Genomic DNA, 20,330 nt, shown 5'->3' on the forward strand with positions numbered 1-20,330 from the left:
CAAAAAGATCATAACGTGACTGAGTTGAATGGATTCTTTTAAAGATCTTAAGTAAACTGTTTACTTTAAACTCATTTAGATTAGATTTTCTGTTGTTAAAGGCTAAATTGAATAAATATTTGTATTCCTAATTGTAATTTTTTTTCCACGATCCTGTTACAATAAGCTAGGATCAGTAAAATTTTCAAACTTTTGACTCATTTGCTAGGCTAGCAGAATAGTAAATACACCACTCAATAAACTTCAGTAAATACACCAACCAAAGCATTGCAGTCAACATATACAAGATTTTTTAATTGAAATAGGGACAAGACGAATATGTTAGGCTACTCAATTCCTTTTGTATGTTCTTTTTTATAGGTCTATAACCTACTAGGCCTATCCTATTTGCTTGCAAATGCATCCCTTTCCCCACCTGATGGTCAAATATATAGCCCTAATAATGTTTTTCCTCATTAGCCTACATTAATGCAGTCAGACCTTCTAGATCATATAAGCCTATTAAATGGGTTATCTTCTCAGTTTACAATTTGTCTCTATATTTATTATTTGAAATAGCCTAAATATTATTATTTGGAATGATTTTGAAAAGTGTATAGTAATAGAAGGGAACATGATAATCTGATCAGTAGAAACATTATATAGGCTACTGTATAAAGTACAGTAAGAATTTTATTGTTTTCTTTTACTTTTTAAGTATTCTTTGGGCTATATATAGGGCCATCAGAGGGGAGAGAGGGTTAATTTACAAGTAAATAGATTATTACATTCAGAAAAAGCATATAATCAAGCATGGGTGTACATATCTTCTTATCTGGGTAGGGGCAGGCAATTCTGTGATGAAGGGTGGGAGGCTGAAGATATATTGGCAGCTCACAAAACCTTAAATTGCCAGCAAGTTCTATCATAGCTATGAAATCTTTATTAATAAGCATTAATTAAAAAAAAATTTCAACAAAATAAGTTTTTCAAAGAAAAGTAAAGAACTCCATTCAACAAAAAATGAGCAAAAATAAAATCAAATAATCTGCCAAGCATGAAACTACCACAAATCAGCACTGATAAATAAATGAAACCCAAAACAAACAGAAATTACAGTAAATAACCAAGTCGAACTCAAAACAAGCAGAAATTAACCTATGTTGGGCTCAAAACCCCTATGCCTTCCCAAGGGCAGAACAAAATTTGCATTCTACTGAAAAAAATATAAATGTTTTTACTTTTAGAACTTTAATAAATCAAATAATATTAACATTTTGATTACTAAATATCAGTATATGTATATTAAACTGACAATGCACATTCATTTGTATTTTTTCAGTAAAGTACAAATTTTGTTCTGGCCTTGGGAAGGCATAGGGGTTTCGAGCTCAACTTATGTTAATTTTTGCTTGTTTTCAGTTTGACTTGGTTATTTATTGTAATTTCTGTTTGTTTTGGGTTTCATTTATTTATTGATGCTGATTTGTGGTAGTTTCATGCTTGGTAGGCTATTTGATTTTATTTTTGCTCATTTTTTGTTTACTTATTTTGTTGAAAAAGTTTTTTTATTTACTTTCTGTTTGTTTTATATGGACACAGTCTTTTCATGGAAAAAGAAAATACTTTAAATCTTTTCGTTTTTTTAAGACTTTATTGTTTTGCCTGCTATTTGTATGCTGGAGAAAAATTTTCAGCAATTTTTAACAACATACACCCTTTTAAAAATCTGGACACAAATAGTATTGCTTAATTTAGTTTCATACCTCCTCTAGTTGACCTGAAATGGAAAACTTGATACCATTTGGAAAAAAATCTGTTTACTTTCTTTGATAGCTTGGATACATTTACACTATTTTGATTTGTTTAAATTTTAAGAGCAAAAATAGCCCCAAAAGTTTGAACATAATACCCTCAGTTGTTCTTGGGATACTGCTGAGATGCCTTATTGGGAATTAACATTCAGACAATGCATTTTGATTTAATCTTAAGGCAACATTTAGTTTTTAAAAATAATGGACAAATAAGAGGGTTGGCATGGGAGAGGGATTAGTTGCCCCACAATCACTTTCAACTATTAAATAGGGCATCAGCCCTTTCTATTTTCAATCAATTGAGCCCTTTTCAAAGTTCCCATGACAACTCCTTTGATACAAAGTCCCCTGATCTAAACAACAACAACAACAAAAATAATACATTATACCCATATTGATCTTTATCATAAAAATGTCAAGCCTTCTAATCACTTTTGACTATAAAAAAGGCACTAGGCCTTTCAATTTCCAATCTAATGAGCCCTTTTTGAAACAACAACACTTTCTATAAACACTTTATATGCCCCAAGGTCATAAATTACAACTCTTACCCTAAGGGCAGTTAGGGTGGTTGTTGTCCTCTAAGACCTAATTTCCTTAACTTTCAACTATGTTAAACAAAATGGCTATCTCAAAATTTTGATTGGATGTGTTTGGAGAAATGGTGGGCATGATAGGAGTGTTAGTTTCTCTCCAATCACTTTCAACTATTAAAAATGGCACTAGCCCTTTCAATTTCCAATCAAATGAGCCCTTTTGAAGTTTCTACAACAACACTTTCAATAAAAACCTTATGTGCACCCAGGGCATAACTTACATCCCTCTCTTTGAGGGATGGGGGGGTCATTCTCAAAGATCTAATTTCCAGAAATTTCTACTGTGTTGAACAAAATGACTATCTGAAAATTTTGATTGGATGTGTTTGGAGGAATGGTGGGCATGAGAGGGGGGTTAGTTACCCTCCAATCACTTTTGATTATTAAAAAGGGCACTAGTCCTCTCAATTTCCAATTAAATGAGCCCCTTTTGAAGTTTTACAACAACTCTATCTAGAAAAACCTTATATGCTCCCAGGGCATAACTTACAACCTTTGCCCTGGGGGCTCTGGGGGGTTTGTCATCCATAAATACATAATTTCCAGAACTTTATACTACATTCAACAAAATGGCTATCTCTAAACTTTGATTGAATGTTTTTGGGGAAATGGTGGACATGAGAGGGGGGTTAATTACTTTCCATTCACTTTCAACTATTAAAAAGGGCAATTTCCAATCAAATGAGCCCTTTTAGAAATTTCTACAACAATTTTCTTATAAACCTTATATGTCCCCGGCGCATAACTTACAACCCTTGTACTGAGGGCTTTGAGGGGACTATAATCCTAAAAGACCTAATTTCCAGAACTTTCAACTACATTGAACAAAATGGATATCACAAAATTTTGATTGGATATGTTTGGGGAAATGGTGGGTGTGACAGGGGGGTTGGTTGCCCTCTAATCACTTTTGACTATTAAAAATGGCACTAGCACTTTCAATTTCCAATTGAATGAGCTCTTTTTGAAGTTTTTTCAAGAAAACTTTCTGTAAAACCTTATATGCCCCCAGAGCATAACTTACAACCCTTGCTCTGGGGGTTGTTATCCTCTAAGATATAGTTTCATAAACTTTAAACTATGTTGAACAAAATGGCTAGGCCTATCTAAAAAATTTAGATTAGACATGTTTAGGGAAATGGTTGGCATGAGAGGGATATTAGTTGCCCTCCAATCACTTTCAACCATTAAAAAGGGCACTCGCACTTTCAATTTCTAACCAAATGAGCCCTTTTTGAAGTTTCTACAACAGCACTTTCTATATAAACCTTAAATGCTCCCAGGGCATAACTTACAACCCTTGCCCTGTGGGCTGTGGGGGAGTATCCTCCTCAAAGACAAATAGGAAAATGGTGGGCATGAGAGGGGCATTGGCTGCTATCCAATCAATTTCAACTATTAAAAAAGACACTAGCCCTTTTAATTTCCAATTAAATGAGCCCTTTTGAAGTTTCTATGACAATGCTTTCAATAAGGGGGTTGTCACCCTTAAAGACCTAATTTCCAAAACTTTCAACCTTGTTAAATAAAATTGCTATCTTTAATTTTGATTGGATGTGTTTGGGGAAAAGGTGGTCATGAGAGGGGGGTTAGTTGCCCTCAAATCACTTGACTATTAAAAAGGGCACTAGCCCTTTGAATTTCTAATTGAAACAGCCCTTTTTCAAGTTTTCACTGCAAAGATTTCAATAAAAACCTTATTTGCCCCCCGGGCATAACTTATAATCATTGCCCTGAAGACTGTGGGGGGAGTGTCCTGCTCAAAGATATAATTTCCTTCACTTTGAACTGCATGGAACAAAATGGCTATCTCAAAATTTTTATTGGATGTGTTTGGGGAAATGGTGGGTGTGGAAGGGGTACTAGTTGCCTTTCAATCACTTTTGACTATTAAAAAGGGCACTAGCAATTTCGGTTTCCAATTGAATGAGCCCTTTTTGAAGTTTCTACAACAATGCGTTCTATAAATACCTTATATGCCCTTAGGGCATAATTTACAACCCTTGCCCTGAGGGCTGTGGGGGCATGAGAGGGGCATTGGTTGCTATACAATCAATTTCAACTATGAAAAAAGGCACTAGCCCTTTCAATTTCCAATTGAATGAGCCCTTTTGAAGTTTCTATGACAATGCTTTCAATAAAACCTAATATGCCTCCAGGGCATAACTTGCAACCCTTGCCATGTGGGCTGTGGTGGGGAGGGGTTGTCATCCTTAAAGACCTAATTTCCAAAACTTTCAACTATGTTGAATAAAATTGCTATCTAAAAATTTTGATTGGATGTGTTTGGGGAAAAGGTGGGCGTGATAGGGGGGTTAGTTGCCCTCAAATCACTTTTGACTATTAAATAGGTCACTAGCCCTTTGAATTTACAATTAGATGAGCCCTTTTTCAAGTTTTCACAACAAAGATTTCAATAAAAACCTTATTCCCCCTCCCCAGGGCATAACTTATAATCCTTGCCCTGAAGACTGTGGGGGGAGTGTCCTGCTCAAAGGTATAATTTCCTGAACTTTGGACTGCATGGAACAAAATGGCATCTCAAAATTTTTATTGGATGGGGAAATGGTGGGCATGGAAGGGGTGTTAGTTGCCTTCCAATCACTTTTGACTATTAAAAATGGCACTAGCAATTTCAATTTCCAATTGAATGAACCCTTTTTGAAGTTTCTACAACAACGCGTTCTATAAAAACCTTATATGCTCCAGGGCATAACTTAAAACTCTTGTCCTGAGGTCTGTGGGGGGTTGTCATCCTCAAAGACCTTATTTACAGAATTTAGAACTTTTTCGAATAAAATATCTATATTATAATTGGAATTGGATTTGTTTGGGGAAATAATGGGCGTCGGGGGGGGGGGGGGCTAGTTCCCCTCAAATCCCTTTCGACTATTACAAAGGGTACTAGCCCTTTGAATTTCTAATCGAATGAGCCTGTTTTGAAGTTTCTACGACAACACCTTCTATAAAAACCTTATAGGCCCCCAGGGCATAACTTAAAACCCTTACCTTGAGGGTTGTGGGGGATTTTCCTCCTCAAAAACATGCTTTCTATCTGGAAATCAACTATGCTGAACAAAATGGTTATCTCCAAATTTTGCTGGTATGGGTTTGGGGGACTGTGGGGTGGGGGGGGGGCCCTAGGTGCCCTCTAACCCCATTTGACTATTAAAAAGGGTACTAGCCACTCCAATTTCCAATCCAATAGGCCCTTTTCAAAGTTTCTGCGACGACTCCTTCGATACAAAGGGCCCGGGTATGGAGAAAAAACAAAAATCAACACATTGTGCCCACATCATTCTTTACTTAGGCAGTGCAGATGTACAATGAAAATAAAAGGGTTTAATAGGGAATTACTGATAGAGTGACAGGAATTCAATTTTTTTTAGATATAGGCCTGCCTAGGGCTTTGCAATGATTATAGTTAAGATATGTGTGGCTATGAGGGTAGTTGTGAGGGCTGATATATGTGTATTAAGGATATTACAAAGCAGACTAGCCGTGAAACAAGGGTGCACTTTCATAGTGGAAATTTAAGGAAGAAAGGACAACAAATATCAAGGTGCCAACAATAAATCTTATTCTATTACTATTTGCTGATGACATAACACACTAGCCACCAGTACAGAAAACCTTCAAAAACACCTAGATGCAGATTATTTTGAATATGGGGAAGTCAGTAGTTGTAGTATTTAGGACTATTGGGCAAATAGTGAAATTAAGATTTAGGTATAAAAGAAAATAAATAAAAATAATAGAAGAATTTGATTATTTAGTGATGAGGTTAGAGGGATAATAGAAAAGGAATATAGAGAAAATGCTAATTAAAGGGAATACTCAAAAGTATTATTAAAGAGCTAGGTCTAAGGGATATTGAGATGGAGAAGATCTCTTATGGAAAGTTAATTTTGTCTGTTCTCACTAGTTTAAAACTGCAAGGGAGTGAGAAAAGACTGGGGCTAAGACTGTTTTAAGAGGTTGTTAAGCCTAAACCATAGGTTTTCAAGTCTAATAATACAAGGAGATTAGGCTTAGATTCTCTTGGTCTTGCAGCAGGACCAGGCGTTTTCTGCATCACCTGGATTCTGAAATTCAGATACTACTTGAGAATTTGTTGAACCAAAATCTTCCCAGACTCATGGCCAAACTTAGGCATAGATTCTCTAAGGAATTAAGGACTGGTGAAAATGGCTAAGTTTTTCGAGAGGATTCAATCATTTCTGGGCATAGATTGGTTATGATAGCATGTAGAGAAATCATAAATGACAAAAATGTTTGGCCAAAACAAATATGTAAAATATCAAATAGTTTTGGCATGCCAAGAGTTTGGAATCAAAGATAGGCACTGGAGAAGTAGGCTTGGTGGTTAGGAATATACAGCTAGTGCTGCAGGAGCAAGAGACACAGCTATGGCAGATAGGCCAGACCATGGCAGCCTTCCTTGGTGTTTATATTAGGGTCAATCAGACATGGGAAGAGGAATGTTACCTTAACACTGGGCTCCAGGGTAAGGATATAATAAGATGGTTAAGGATTAATTTTACTGCACTTTGAGAAATATGGAAGTACTTGGGGAGGCTTAGGCAACAGAGCAGCCTATATCTTTGTCTAATGGATGACAATAATAATGATTTAAAACAGTTTATGCGTAATTGTAAGGAGGTGAAGGATTTGAGTTAAGATTAGATGGTGAAACAGTTGAAGAATAGTTGCCAAATTGTTATTCAAAATATGTGGAAATACGTCATTTGGTAATGCACCACAGAGTTAACTTTTCGAAGAAGGGGGGGGGGATTGGAAGGATAGTAAAGGAGAAAATTTTAAAAAATAAGTGTAAAATACTATGGAGTGCATATTTTTGTATCTGTTTTGATTACGTTTTGTTCTTCTACATGTAAACCATGGTCTATGAGGCTGTGGTATTGGAAAATACCATATATATTTTTTTTTTTTTTTTTTTTTTTTTTTATATATATATATATATATATATATATATATATATATATATATATATATATATATATATATATATATATATATATATATATATATATATATATATATATATATATATATATATATATATATATATATATATATATATATATATATATATATATATATATATATATATATATATATATATATATATATATATATATATATATATATATATATATATATATATATATATATATATATATATATATGTATATATTAACTAAACTATTCTTTTTAAAGGAAACTTTTTGTGAGTTTTGTATTTAATTGCTTTATCTACCTTGAATGATGCACTAGAAATTTTTCCTCAAATTAGGCCTGTATTTATTTTGAAGAAAACTATTTTTTTTTTTTTCAGAGAAGAAGAAGTAATTCGGCAAGTTCGTTCACTGCTGCTTTCATTTGTAAGGAAAAACTATTTTGAGCCATCAAAGGATGGAATTGTTGAGCCATCAGTAGTAACCTTGTTGACTCTGGATGGTGAGAGGTTGTATCCGTCAGCTGCAGATTTGAAAACTTTAAAAATCGTGTATGAAGTTCTTGCAGAAAATTCGTGCAATCTCCAAAACTGTATTGTAAGTAGGTCATGGGTCGATTTGATTATTTGGTTTGGCTGATAACTAAAGCCTCTCTATTATTTTTTTTTACAACACAATCAAACAGTTTGTGGTAACAAACTGTAAGTAAGGAGCAACCCAGCTCAATAGTAACTGAAACTCTAAAAAACGGAACTTTGATACCAATAGATACATCAAAAGAATCAGATCTTTATGCTGATTTTAAATACATAAGTTTCATTAAGTTTGGTTTTACCTATCAAAAGTTACGCGCCTGAGAAAATTTTTCTTATTTTTGGAAAAAGGGGGAAATACCCCTAAAAGCTATAGAACTTTAATGAAAATCACACTATCAGGTTAAGCGTATCAGAGAACCCTACTATAATTTTGTATTTTTTGCCAGAAGAAAGATCGCGGATGTATGTTTATTTTATTTATTTATTTTTTTTTCAGGGGTGATCGTATTGACAAAGTGGTCCTATAATATCGTGGGAGGGCTCATTTGAACGGAAATTAAAAGTTCTAGTGCCCTTTTTAGGTGACAAAAAAAATGGAGGGCAACTAAGCCCCCTCCCATGCTCTTTTTTTCCCAAAGTCACCCCATCAAAATTTCGGGATAGCCATTTTGTTCAGCATGGTAAAAAAATACAATAACTATGTCTTTGAGGATGACGTAATCCCTCATAGTCCCCAGGGGAAGGTTTGCAAGTTATGAACTTTGCCCTATGTTTACATATAGTATTGGTTATTGGGAAGTATACAGAAGTTTTTAGGGAGTATTTTTTCTAGTAGTTGGGGGGGGGGGGGGTGGATCGGAGGTTGCGTGGGAGGATCTTTCCATGGAAGAAGTTTTCATGAGGGAAGGGACATTGCTATAAAGGGGGCACCGGATTTTTCAGCATTATTTAAAAAACCGATCAGAAATTAAATACAAAAAAATGAAACAATTTTTTCAGCTGAAAGTAAGGAGCAAGATCAAAACTTAAAACGAACAGAAATTATTATGTATATGATTGGGTTGCCCCCTGGTCATAACCCCGCTCTTTACGCTAAACTTTAGCGTAAAGAGCGTAATAACCACCTTTATGATTAGCGTAATAACCACCTTTATGATTAAGGGGTCATTCTTAAAGAATTGGAAAAAAATTTGATTTTTAGCGTAAAGAGCGAGGCATGGAATAGGGGTCAACCCCCTAATATACGTAATATAAATATACGAATATAGAATTTCGTTACGTAAGTTAAATCGTAAGTTACGTCAGAGCAAAATTCCGAGAAAGCCATTTAGCCAAAAAAAAAGGTAAAACTAATATGCAAATTTCGTTTTAATTATTTATGTACGGTGAGCCAAAATCAAAGCTGTCTTATTTCAAAAACGTTCAGAAATTAAATAAAAAAGAAAAGTTTTTTCTAACTGAAAGTAAGGAGTGACGTTAAAACTTAAAACGAACAGAAATTATTCCATATATGAAAAGGGCTGTCCCATCCTCAACGCCTCGGTCTTGACGCTAAAGTTTGACTCTTTTCACAACTCTATTTTTTAAAACAATAAAATAACTTTAGCGTAAAGAGCAAGGTGTTAAGGAGGGGACAGCCCCTTTCACATGCGGAGTAAGTTTTGTTCGTTTTAAGTTTTAATGTCGCTCCTTACTTTCAGTTAAAAAAAAATGTTTTTTATTTAATTTACAGTAGAAGATACATTACAATACTACAAGTCCTACACATGTATCTCTACTCTGTAGTTTTGTTAAATTTTTAGAGTATTTGTTTTATTCTACAGTTTATAAAGAAAACTTAAAATTTTAAGCTTGTTAGATTTTATTTACTATTTATAAAAAATTGTCTATTGAGAATAGTGAGATTGTTCATTAGATAATAAACTAATTGTATAAGTCACTTCAGCTCGTGGCTATTCCGACATTTTGTGATCAAGACAACTTTTAATAAAATGCAAGTTCTTTTAGGTGCATCAGCTTACCCCCACCCGAAGTGCATACTGCATAGAAATAGATGTCTTTTATTCACACAGCCAGCTTGTTGTTGTCTTTTTTTCTATGGGGGGGGGCATTTTTAGGCATGCATTACCAAATTTTCTGGGAAGGGGGGATATTGGAATGAATATTAAATAATAAGTTAGATAACACTATATCTTCCCTAAAAAAAGGAAGACAAGAAATTAAAGCATTTGAAATAATTTGAACCAATGTTTGAAAGTATATGACCAATGTTTCAAATGCCCATTTGAAATTATTTTTCAACAGAAAACAAAAGTAAGGAAAGAAAAGATTATAAAACAGAAAGCTACCTATACAGAAGACAAAAATAAAGCAAACAGACCATTAGATAAACAACTTCTAGTGTAACTGCTTTGACAAAACATGATGATCAAGCACTAGCAGTGCTCTTGTAAGTAGAACATGAATGTTATGAGATGTTTCTCCTGAGCTGTACCCAGATGATGGTCTTGGCTTTCATCCTCCCTCTGAAAAGGTGTAAATGACAGAATAACCTGCTCTTCTTTGTTATTTACTTACTTTTTTTTTTTAAAGCTTTATGTTAATAATTTAATCCTACATAACACAGTAAATTTATGGTGGTAGCCTAAATGCTGTTTACATGACTACACCCAGGGATGAAATCAGCCAAAATTTTAGAAGAGGAGGGGGAGTGGCATTAGAGGACCTTCATGGAAGGTGGTTTAGGGGTCAGGTAGTAATAATAAAGTGATTTGGAACTTTCAATTTATAAAACTAAATTATTCAGAGTCTGTATGCTGCTTACATGACTATACTCATTGGGGAACTCGGCCAAACCTTTAGAGAATGGGAGGGAGGTATTAAAGGACTTCCTGGTAAGTGGTCTAAGAGTCTGTTAGTAAAAATAAAATGATTTGAAAATTTGGTTTGTAGGTTATAGCTAAAATATTGGGTCTATAAATACTATTTCATGAATATGCTCGTTGTTGCACTTAGCCAAACTTTTATAGGAAGTAGGAGAAGGGGGGGGGGGTTATTTGAAGACTATCCTAGAAGATGGTCTATGGTTAAGGTAGTAAAAAAATATTGATTTACGTGGATTTTGATGAGTAAAATATCGGGAGTCTATATACTGATTACATGATTAGTGTACTCAGCTCATTGCTGAGCTCTGTCAAATTTGTATAGGAACGAGATGGGGGTATTAAAGGACTTTGCTGGAAAGAGATTTAAGTTTCAGGTAGTAAAAATAAACTGATTTGAAACTCTGATTTGCACAACTTAAATCTCCAAATTTTTAAAAACATTTTCCAAAATATGTTTTAAATTACGCTCTTTGTATGCTCATTTGAGTATAAAAATGTTGTACGTATTTTACTGGGTTATATATGCACTTTATTACTTTTAATAAATTTATGTTCATTATTATCTCTTCTAAAGATTATTTGTGTTTGATCCTAGTCTTTTTTTTGTGTCAGGATAGTTGGTAATTTCTCTGAGGATAAACAAAAATATATATTGAAAACATGCCTCAACATTTTGGGCTTTTTGGCTACAGTTCTTAACCAACCCCTCCCCCTCTCCTTCACCCACAAAAAATCGAACGTTTAATAAACCTTAGATTTAATTTGTGGGGGACCAGGGTTGTCCGTCTGTTTGTTGACCTAGTTATTTGTGTACTTACTACGTTGACTCATAATCGATCAAATAATGAGTCTGGCAAGGCTTTGGTAATAGTTTTTCTTTTTGTGCTTCTGGTTCTTCATCTTGCATATCAAATGCCATCAGGAACGAGCCCATTTGTTATTTCTTCTTTCCAGGCTTAGGGTTGTAACTTTGGCTTCTTCTGTGTTGAACATGGGTTGAAGCTTCCTCTCGTGACAATTTGAAAGGCAGTGTCTAGCAGATAATCAATTATTTCAGCTTTTTTGGCCATTTGTCTCCTGCAGCTCAAGGACTTTATCTTTATATTTTGTGGTCTACGATTTTTGGGGGCTGAGGTTGTCCGAGAAATATATCATTTTTCTTCTTTGTTTGATTAAAAAAAAAAAAAAAAAAAAAAAAAAAAAAAAAAAACGCATGGAATTCCATCCAGGAATTTCTTCATGATGATGTAGTAACTTCCATTGTATTTGCTAGTAGTTTCGGGAAAGGGTGTGCAATTTTTGATACAGTGCAACCCCGTGTCAAGTATAATACCATGGGTTTATAGGATTTGCCTAGAAGGATCGATTGCTGCGGCGATTGGTCTCACAAGCTAGGTGGGTAAATCTTTAGCTGTTGATGAGTCTGCAGGATTTTGGTTCATGCTGCCAATCTCAATGCCGCTCTTTGTGGATTCTAGTCAAATTTTAAGTCATTCTTTACTGTATTTGCCGTAGACAAGATTGTGCAAAGATATTTGAGCTGCTAGTTTATATGGGGACAAGCTTTGGTATTTTGTTTCAAGATTTGATGCTAGGGGTAGTGCTTTTCTCTCCAGATAATCTTTCTTTAGCTACTGAATTTTGAAAATATTTCCTTTTGTTAATTATATTTTGCATATGACCATGTAGCTTTGAACTTCAGCTGCTTAAACATGTTTTTTGCTTTGAGATTTGATTTTTGGAAACTAATATTTGCTTAGATAATTAGATTAACCATGAAACATTTTAAGTTTGGTTTTGTGTTATAGGAGAAGGCAGTCCTGACTCTTCAATATGTTCGTGTTCATCAACAGATGCTAGACGAGAAGTCTGTTATTCTTCATAATCTAGCAGTCACGAATATAGACTTCTTGATGAAGAATATTGAAAGCTTGGAACAAAATGAGAGAGTCGAGGTCTTACTACTAATTGGTTACATACATAAAATATACTTTGAATACGTTAAAGAAAAGGCTTGCTTTGAAAGAGCTGAAGCTGAGTGCGGATTGTTGTCGAGTTTTACTGGTCGACTTGGCAAAAGAACGTACTTTCAGCAGTCAGACGTTACTCAACTGACAATGTGCGTATCTGAATTGAAACATCACAAAAGTTCCACTAAATCAGAATATGTAAGCCATTGTAAGCTACCTGTTAATGTGATGCTGAACGACGATACGCGTATGGAAAAGAAGAAACTGCTGGATGAGAAACATGGTGAATTACCCAGACTAAATCCTTTAGATCAAGCTGTTTTGCTTGGGCTTTATGCCAAACTAGAGCATCTCCATTTCAAGGATGATATTTTGAACGAAGAACTGCTAACTGTTCTGGATGTTGTCTTGGAGCAACCTCAAAATTTTTGTATTCAGTTGTGTGCTCTTATGCTTAGATCTAATGTAGAAAGCCATAAGACTAGAACTGTTGAAAGATCAATGATGCAGCTTGAAGAGCTTGTGAAATGTGTATCTGCCTCTGACGAAGTTGAAAAGACTCCTCTCTTTTTTTGCACTCCAGTACCACCAAGATGGGAATTGGAAAGACAGCTAGCAAATCTCTTAGCTGAGTTAGGCTGTCTCAATAGTGCCCTTGAGATATATCAAAGGCTTGAAATGTGGGAAGATGTTGTGAGCTGTTATAAAGGCCTTGAGTTAAGACACAAGGTACGTTAAATATTTTTCATTTTAATTGCTAATATAGTCTTATCCACGTGGTAGAGTTTTTTGGGCCGACTTACATTCTGTGAAAAAGAAAACCATAGGGTTTATTGAAATTGAATCCAATACAATAAAAGTGCTTCCTCAATTTCAACATTTCTCCCAAACAAGACATTGGCGACGAATTTATTTTCTGAAGCTGCACTGAATAATTCCTCTTAGAATTTTTAGAAAATATCCTGCTACAGATAGAAAAAAGAAAACCAAAATCTACACTTTTCCATGTTTTTTCCTAGAAGAAAATCACCCTGATAAAAAAAAACGAAACTGGGGACAGGTTCCAGCCATTCATTTGAGAATAGCTACTTTTTAGGCAGGTTCATTTTTTTAAGCGGAATTATTAAGGCTCAGGAATATTTGTTGGATTTTTTTTTTTTTTGGGGGGGGGGGTGCACAACTTCGAAAAAAGAACCTGTAAAAGTAAGTGAACTATATAGAAAATAAAAAATTATAGAACCAGTCCAAAAACCTCGCAAGGTTTTTTTTACGGAGGGGGGCATGGACCCGAACCCCATTTTCCGTGCCTACGCCCCGAAATGAACAGTTCAAAACCAAATAATCCACACTTATTTTATTTTCACCACCTTTCATTTTCACCTCCCTTCTTTTACTTTGAATATAAACAGACTTTATTCACCCATCGATTCTCTGTTTTGTTGCTATTATTGATTTGTTTGTTGGAATATTGATTTGTTAGTTGGATATTATTATTGATTTATTTGCTATTATTGATTTGTTTGATTGTTGAACACTCCTTTCATTTTCACCTCCCTTCTTTTACTTTAAATATCAACAGACTTTATTCACCCATCGATTCTCTGTTTTGTTGCTATTATTGATTTGTTTGTTGGAATGCATGGAAATTTGACTTAGCATGGAATTTAGTGTCAAAGGTCCATTTTGTTGCGGTTACCGTCTGCCTAATAAGTGACATTGATTAATGCAGGTGTAACAATTCAAAAGGGGTTAAGTCAAAAGTGAGAAATTTGTTTCGGGTTGTTTGACTCTCATTAGTAATCATATGATTGCACAATGAAGGTTTTCTAGGCATCCAATGGGAAATAGAGACAATGGAGGGAACAATTATAATATCAAAAGATGAATTTTAAAACTATTTTTGCAAGCCATAACAATTTCAGAAAAACAGAAAGTTTTAAGCGTTTCAAAATGAAATAACGATGAATTCAACAAATTAATATGAGGTTAAGTGTTTGTGTCATATCGATCTTATTTTAAGTATGCTGAATTCGAGGGACCTAACCTTACCTTTCAAATATTGTTCTTTATGTTGCTCCAACATAAAGACGTCCCTCCACCGTGCAAGCGGTGAAGCTGCTTCGTGGAGATCAATACTGAACATGGAGAGGTATTGGGTGAGACTTTCTCCCCATCTGCACTGGGACTTTCTGCAGGGTAACTTCTAGTCATGTACAGGGGAGGGGGTATATTAAATCGTGTGCGGGAGAGTATTTCTGCTCACATATGGACTAGATAACAGAATAATATTAGAGTTAGTATTGTGTCTCAGTTTGGAAAAATAGACGATTGGATGTGAATCCTAGCTTAACGACTAATGTCACACAAAACTTTATCAGCAAGGTAAATAGTAAAATAAAATACTATCAAATTATTTCCACGGCTTTTCCTATCATTTTTAACTATTGTACTGGAGAAAAACTTGAAACCTTAAGTCGACTAATATTGCGCAGTTGGTTGAGCGAAGAAAGGTACTTCTAGTCAAAAAATCGTTTTGGCCACTTATAACATTTAGAAACTACGGAATTGGGGGGGGGGGGAGGTCACAAATAAAAAAAAATGACGTAATTTCGAATTTTGCCATTGTTTACATTTACCAGTTGAGAGTAAACAGTACTTTAAAAGGATCCAGTTCATTTTTCAAGTTTGGTTGTATTGTTTCCTACTCTGCCCGACTCGTGATATAATTTCCTACTTTGGGATTTGCTGTTTAAAACTGAGCAGTTGAACGTTCGTTCGGGGTTTTGTTGTTATTTGAAATTTTGATAAGTATCCCGTTGTTTGCAATAATCCTTTTGGAAAAATATACTGTTCCTGATCCTTCACGTGTCGTGAATCAGATAGAATGCGATGTATTTAATATGAAATTAAATTGTTTATTTCATTTTCTGACACTTAGTATAATTCGTGAATGCTGTTTGGGTTAATTTTGTATAGTCTAGAATTTTTTTTTTCTTGTATTTCTTTTCCTTCCTTTTCTTTTTCCTTGCTCTACCTATTTTTTTGCATTTTTTTTTATGTGGGCAAAACAAAATTATCTGAATACCTCTTACCCAGCGGACAGTCGATTGATGATCTGCTTGGCAATACAGCACCCAGCGATCGTTCCCCGCTGCAGCAACGCTGGACGACAGGCTTGCTGTTTGTCCCGGTAAAAAAAACAAACAAACAAAAAAGAACTGCAACTGAAACCTTGATTTGATGCCTCTGCGCCATCAATGGCTCAGGTGAATCTCATTGTCAATACCATTTACGATATATAAAATTTAAGTTCGACTATGAGGTGCCAAAGATATGTCCGTAATTGCTAAAATGCTCTAACATATCTGATTTCACCCTGTAACAGTAGTGAACCAGACTCTGCTGAGTTTCTTCTTCAGAGCTTCTGCTGAGTTTCTCTGCTGAGTATTCAGCATTAACCAGGTAGTTCGCATACCTCTCATATGAGAGGTATGAGACTCAGACTGTTCTAACCATTATAGAATAGTCAGTATTCTAACTGTATAGAATAGTCAGACTATTCTAACTGTTTTTCCCTTGTTTCTAAACGTTATAGCAATGTCCCTTGAAAAGACGTATCGCTAAAGTCTACTTCTTTGTAAAATCACAGTTCTCTCACTGAGTATTCTGCAGCTTTTACCCGATCCAAAATGTAATAAAAAAATTTGATTTTGCTTAGAAACCTACCTTTTTCAGTGTCTTAAAAGTTAGCTTTAAGAGCTCAAACCAAGCAGTGTTTTTGGGTTTTGTACAAGCGGTGTTTTGTACACACGCAGCAGTGTTTTGGGTGTTTGGATTGTGTTTTAGGGTTTTGTGTTTCAGCTTGAGTTTGTCAAAGATTTACCTTTAAACCTTATATCTTTTAAAATACTCGCCCTTAGCTCCTTTAACTCTACAACTTATTGAAGACCTTCATTAGGTCATTTCAATCGTGCAGATGATTGGATAATTCTGATTTCAACATTGGGAGACATGTGACTGCAAAACATGAACTCAATCTGTTTGGATTATGGACGTATATGCTGTATTTCTAACCTGGTTGTTTGTTGTCACCAAGCTGGAAAACCATTAAATGCATGTTTCGCACGCATTTTTAATTTTTTTTCGCTTTTTTTCGAAAGTTGAAAAAAAAGCACTGAAAGAGTGATATTTTTTTTTTATCAAACAACGTATGTCCTGGGCGTTACACTTGAGAGGTTATATCCTTAAAGTTCCTTTTTTTCTACTTTATCCACTTTAATATTTGACTGTTCAATTTAGTTTTTAAAATTATGTTCATCTTTATTAAGAAGGGACTTGGTAATCTTTATCTAACAAGTCCTATCTTTTTCAGGGTGAAGAAGTGGTTCGACAGCAGATTGACAAAGGCGAAACTCCACACCTATGGTGTCTTCTAGGAGAGTGCACAGACGATGAGTCCTGTTTTGAAAAGGCCTGGGAATTATCGGGTCGAAAGAGTTCTCGAGCCCAAAGGAACTGGGGAATGCTTTTGTACTCCCAAAAAAGGTAAGCTTTATTTATTGCGAAGCATTAATAGGATTAATCGTTTTTGCACATGCACTTAGGGGTAGTAGGGTCACGATGGCACCCAGCTTGGAAAACGTTTAAAAATCTGAATATTTAGGCCTTAAACTTGGGACCCTCTTTATACCTCACTCCTTGGAAACTCACGTGATTGTCCCTAATTATTTTTCTTTTAGATATATAGATATTTTTCTGTGCGTTCAAAAACATCGGTGTAGTAAAAAAGAACATATACCCTTTTTATATTTTAGTTTAGTTTCATCAACTAGATGAAACGAAACAAAAATAAAAGTATGATACAATTTTAACAACATAAAATTCAGGCTGTCATTCGTCTGATCTAAAGTTGAGGCACCTAGCAGGGTAAGGGCTTTGGAACAATCCTGCCCGACGAAACAACCAGATTTCTTTGAGTTTCCCAATCTTTTTCTTGGTAATTTGTGTATTCTTCGCATCTCATTGAATTTGTTTCTCCTCCCCCCCCCCAAAGACAGAGTGTTGCGACGTCTTTAATGTAGTCCCTTATTTTAAGAATTGAAAGATCATGTTTTTAAAAAGCTTACTTTTAACATACTTGAAAAAGCGATTTGTATATTTAAGAAAGAAAAAGCGTTTGGAAAAAGAAAAAGCAGAAAAAACATTTTCTGTTGTAAAATACCAAAAATGTTTTGATTCACTCCTTCATAGTAAAACTAGGGCTGACACTAAATTTGAACCCACTTTTCTAAGCCGGGACGCCCCATGCAACTGTTTAGTACTTGTATACACTAGCAGGGGCGTTGAGTGATACTTTGTAATTGCTGTGATCGAGAAGAAGAGAAGTTCGGACCAATTCCAGGAAAAAAAATAAATCCCTCTGTGTGCAGGTGTAAGTATATTTTTTCACATATAAATTATGCGTTTTTTGCATGTATAGTTTTTTTTTTATTATATTCACATATTGTAAAAAAATTCGTCAGTTGTGCTTGCCCATTGTACAATTCCTAATTCTTTTGTGACGTAAATGACATGTCATTTAGCTATCAATTGCTGCAGTATCAAAATTTAATCTTAATTGTTTTTTTTTTGTTTTGTTTTAGTTTGAAGAAGCCATAGCTCATTTCAAGTTATCGCTAGAAGTTAACAGTTTACAAGGGCCAGTGTGGCTAAGACTTGCATATATCACTCTGGAACTTGAGTCTTGGGAAGAATCGGCTGCCGCCTACCGTCATTACTGTCTCATTGACTCAGACAATTTTGAGGTGGCAATCTTTTATATCGTATGCTAATGTGTTGAGCATTAATAGGCTCTAAAGAAAACATTCTTCATAAGGGCCGGTTAGAAAAACCTGTAGGAAAACCTATTTTTACATGGAAAATTAAGCTTTAAAGAATAATTTTGTTGATGGTTTGACGTTCCTTGAAGTTTTGCTGAATCAAGTAATTTACTGTTTGCAAGGTGCCCTATTTTGACCGTTAAGAGGTAGAGGGGAGATGATTTTTGAGATGGAGGGTTGGGTGGAAGGAAAGAAATAGATCAAAAACATTCCACGTGAACAAATATGACTTGATGTCCTAAATCTTTGAAATTTACTGTTTAATAAAGGTAATATCTTTATAAAAGTTACTTCTTTGTAGGAGATATTGTCAAAGAACCTCAAAGACGCAAAAGAACATTTATACTTAAAATAGGTCAACCTTGCATTTTTAGAGCGTTTAAATAGGTCTGATTTGAAGGTTCATGTATTGATTGAAAATGCTAAAACACAAATAAATATTCAAAGGGTTGAAGTCTAACCAAGACAGGCACAAAACATTTATTCAGGCAACCATTCATTCAACCGGGAGTTCTTGCTGTGTGGCTCAAAGCCAGCTTAAGCGCTTTGAGTAGACTTGAGAAGAAGTTATTAGCCTTTGATCTGCATTGTTGGGATCCATTGCCTTTCTTGAGGCCGTAAGAATTTCAAGAATTTAAATAATATTAAAATTGTGACATGAAAAGCTGCATATTTTATTACCAAAAAGGGCAAAAATCACTATGACTGATACCAAAGGTATCAGTCATAGTGATATATGCCCCGTAAAATTGACTGACCGAGATAGTAGCGACTCGGACAAATTTTTAATACGGTTACAGAAACAAATAGACGTGATCCCTGGTAGAAATATAGTATTTCTATTAGGAAGATTTTAATCGCCAGGTTGCTACAAATAGGGATATATATATTATCCTAGCTTAGGTAAATTTGGTGTAGCGAAGGAAAACAGCAAGAGCAGAAGACTGCTACAGTTGTGTAGACACGGTAATCTAGATATAACCAATACGACTTAAGTCGTAAAATGCCTCATTAGTTAACATGATACTCAGGTCGTGGTAAGACGACCATCCTAATTAATTCTGTTACAGTAAATCGAAGACTAGCTGGTTTCATACGTTACCATAGGGCATGTAGGAGGAGCACTGTCATTGATGTTAAAGTCAAGATCAGCATCTAGTAGTCTTATGAGTTAATTTGGAGCTGAAATTTAGGAGGCTTAACTATCTTTCGGATAGTTACGACGTTGAGAGGCTCCAGAATGAGAATTTGACAGGAACTATCTATGAACAGTTGAATATGAAACTGTAGTGTTTGAAATTTGACAGTGTAAAGGATGGAGAAAATAATTCTACGAAATGTGTTTCCCAAGTAGCAGAAGATGTCTTGCGGAGGAAAGTAATTAACTCAGCTATGGATAAAAGTGAAAAACGTATTTAAGCTTGACAGAAGAGAGAAGGGACAAGTTCCTAAGTGATAGACCGTACGAAAATAAGAGGAAAGTAAGGGAAGTAGAGAAGGCAATAAAATGTGAATTAAGGATAGGTGAAATTGGGGCTACGTTTAAAGTTCCCAGGGATCTGAAAGGTAGCATTGTATTGGTATGTTAAGAAATTGAGACGAAGTAGCCGGTTTGGGCTTGTCTCATTTAAAGATGGGAACAGGACCTCAATCAGCGATAAAGAAAATATCGAAGATAGATAGAGAGAACAC

At 34.9% G+C, this 20,330-nt stretch overlaps 1 protein-coding gene across 3 annotated transcripts in view; it reads left to right on the top strand.

Annotated features, from left to right (window-relative positions):
- The window catches only part of LOC148950718 (tetratricopeptide repeat protein 27), a 71,497-nt gene continuing 51,167 nt past the window's right edge, over window positions 1-20,330 (top strand). For all 3 annotated transcript variants that reach the window (XM_089092599.1, XM_089092598.1, XM_089092597.1), the window contains exons 1-5: window positions 1-51; window positions 7,749-7,965; window positions 12,598-13,488; window positions 17,132-17,303; window positions 18,400-18,563. In XM_089092599.1, coding sequence (XP_088948725.1) covers window positions 29-51; window positions 7,749-7,965; window positions 12,598-13,488; window positions 17,132-17,303; window positions 18,400-18,563 — 1,467 coding nt within the window. In that variant the 5' untranslated portion in view covers window positions 1-28. The remainder of the gene's footprint in view (window positions 52-7,748; window positions 7,966-12,597; window positions 13,489-17,131; window positions 17,304-18,399; window positions 18,564-20,330) is intronic.

Source organism: Artemia sp. Qi Xiang Cuo, chromosome 7 (assembly GCF_049724085.1).
Source record: "Artemia sp. Qi Xiang Cuo chromosome 7, ASM4972408v1, whole genome shotgun sequence".
NCBI lineage: Eukaryota > Metazoa > Arthropoda > Branchiopoda > Anostraca > Artemiidae > Artemia > Artemia sp. Qi Xiang Cuo.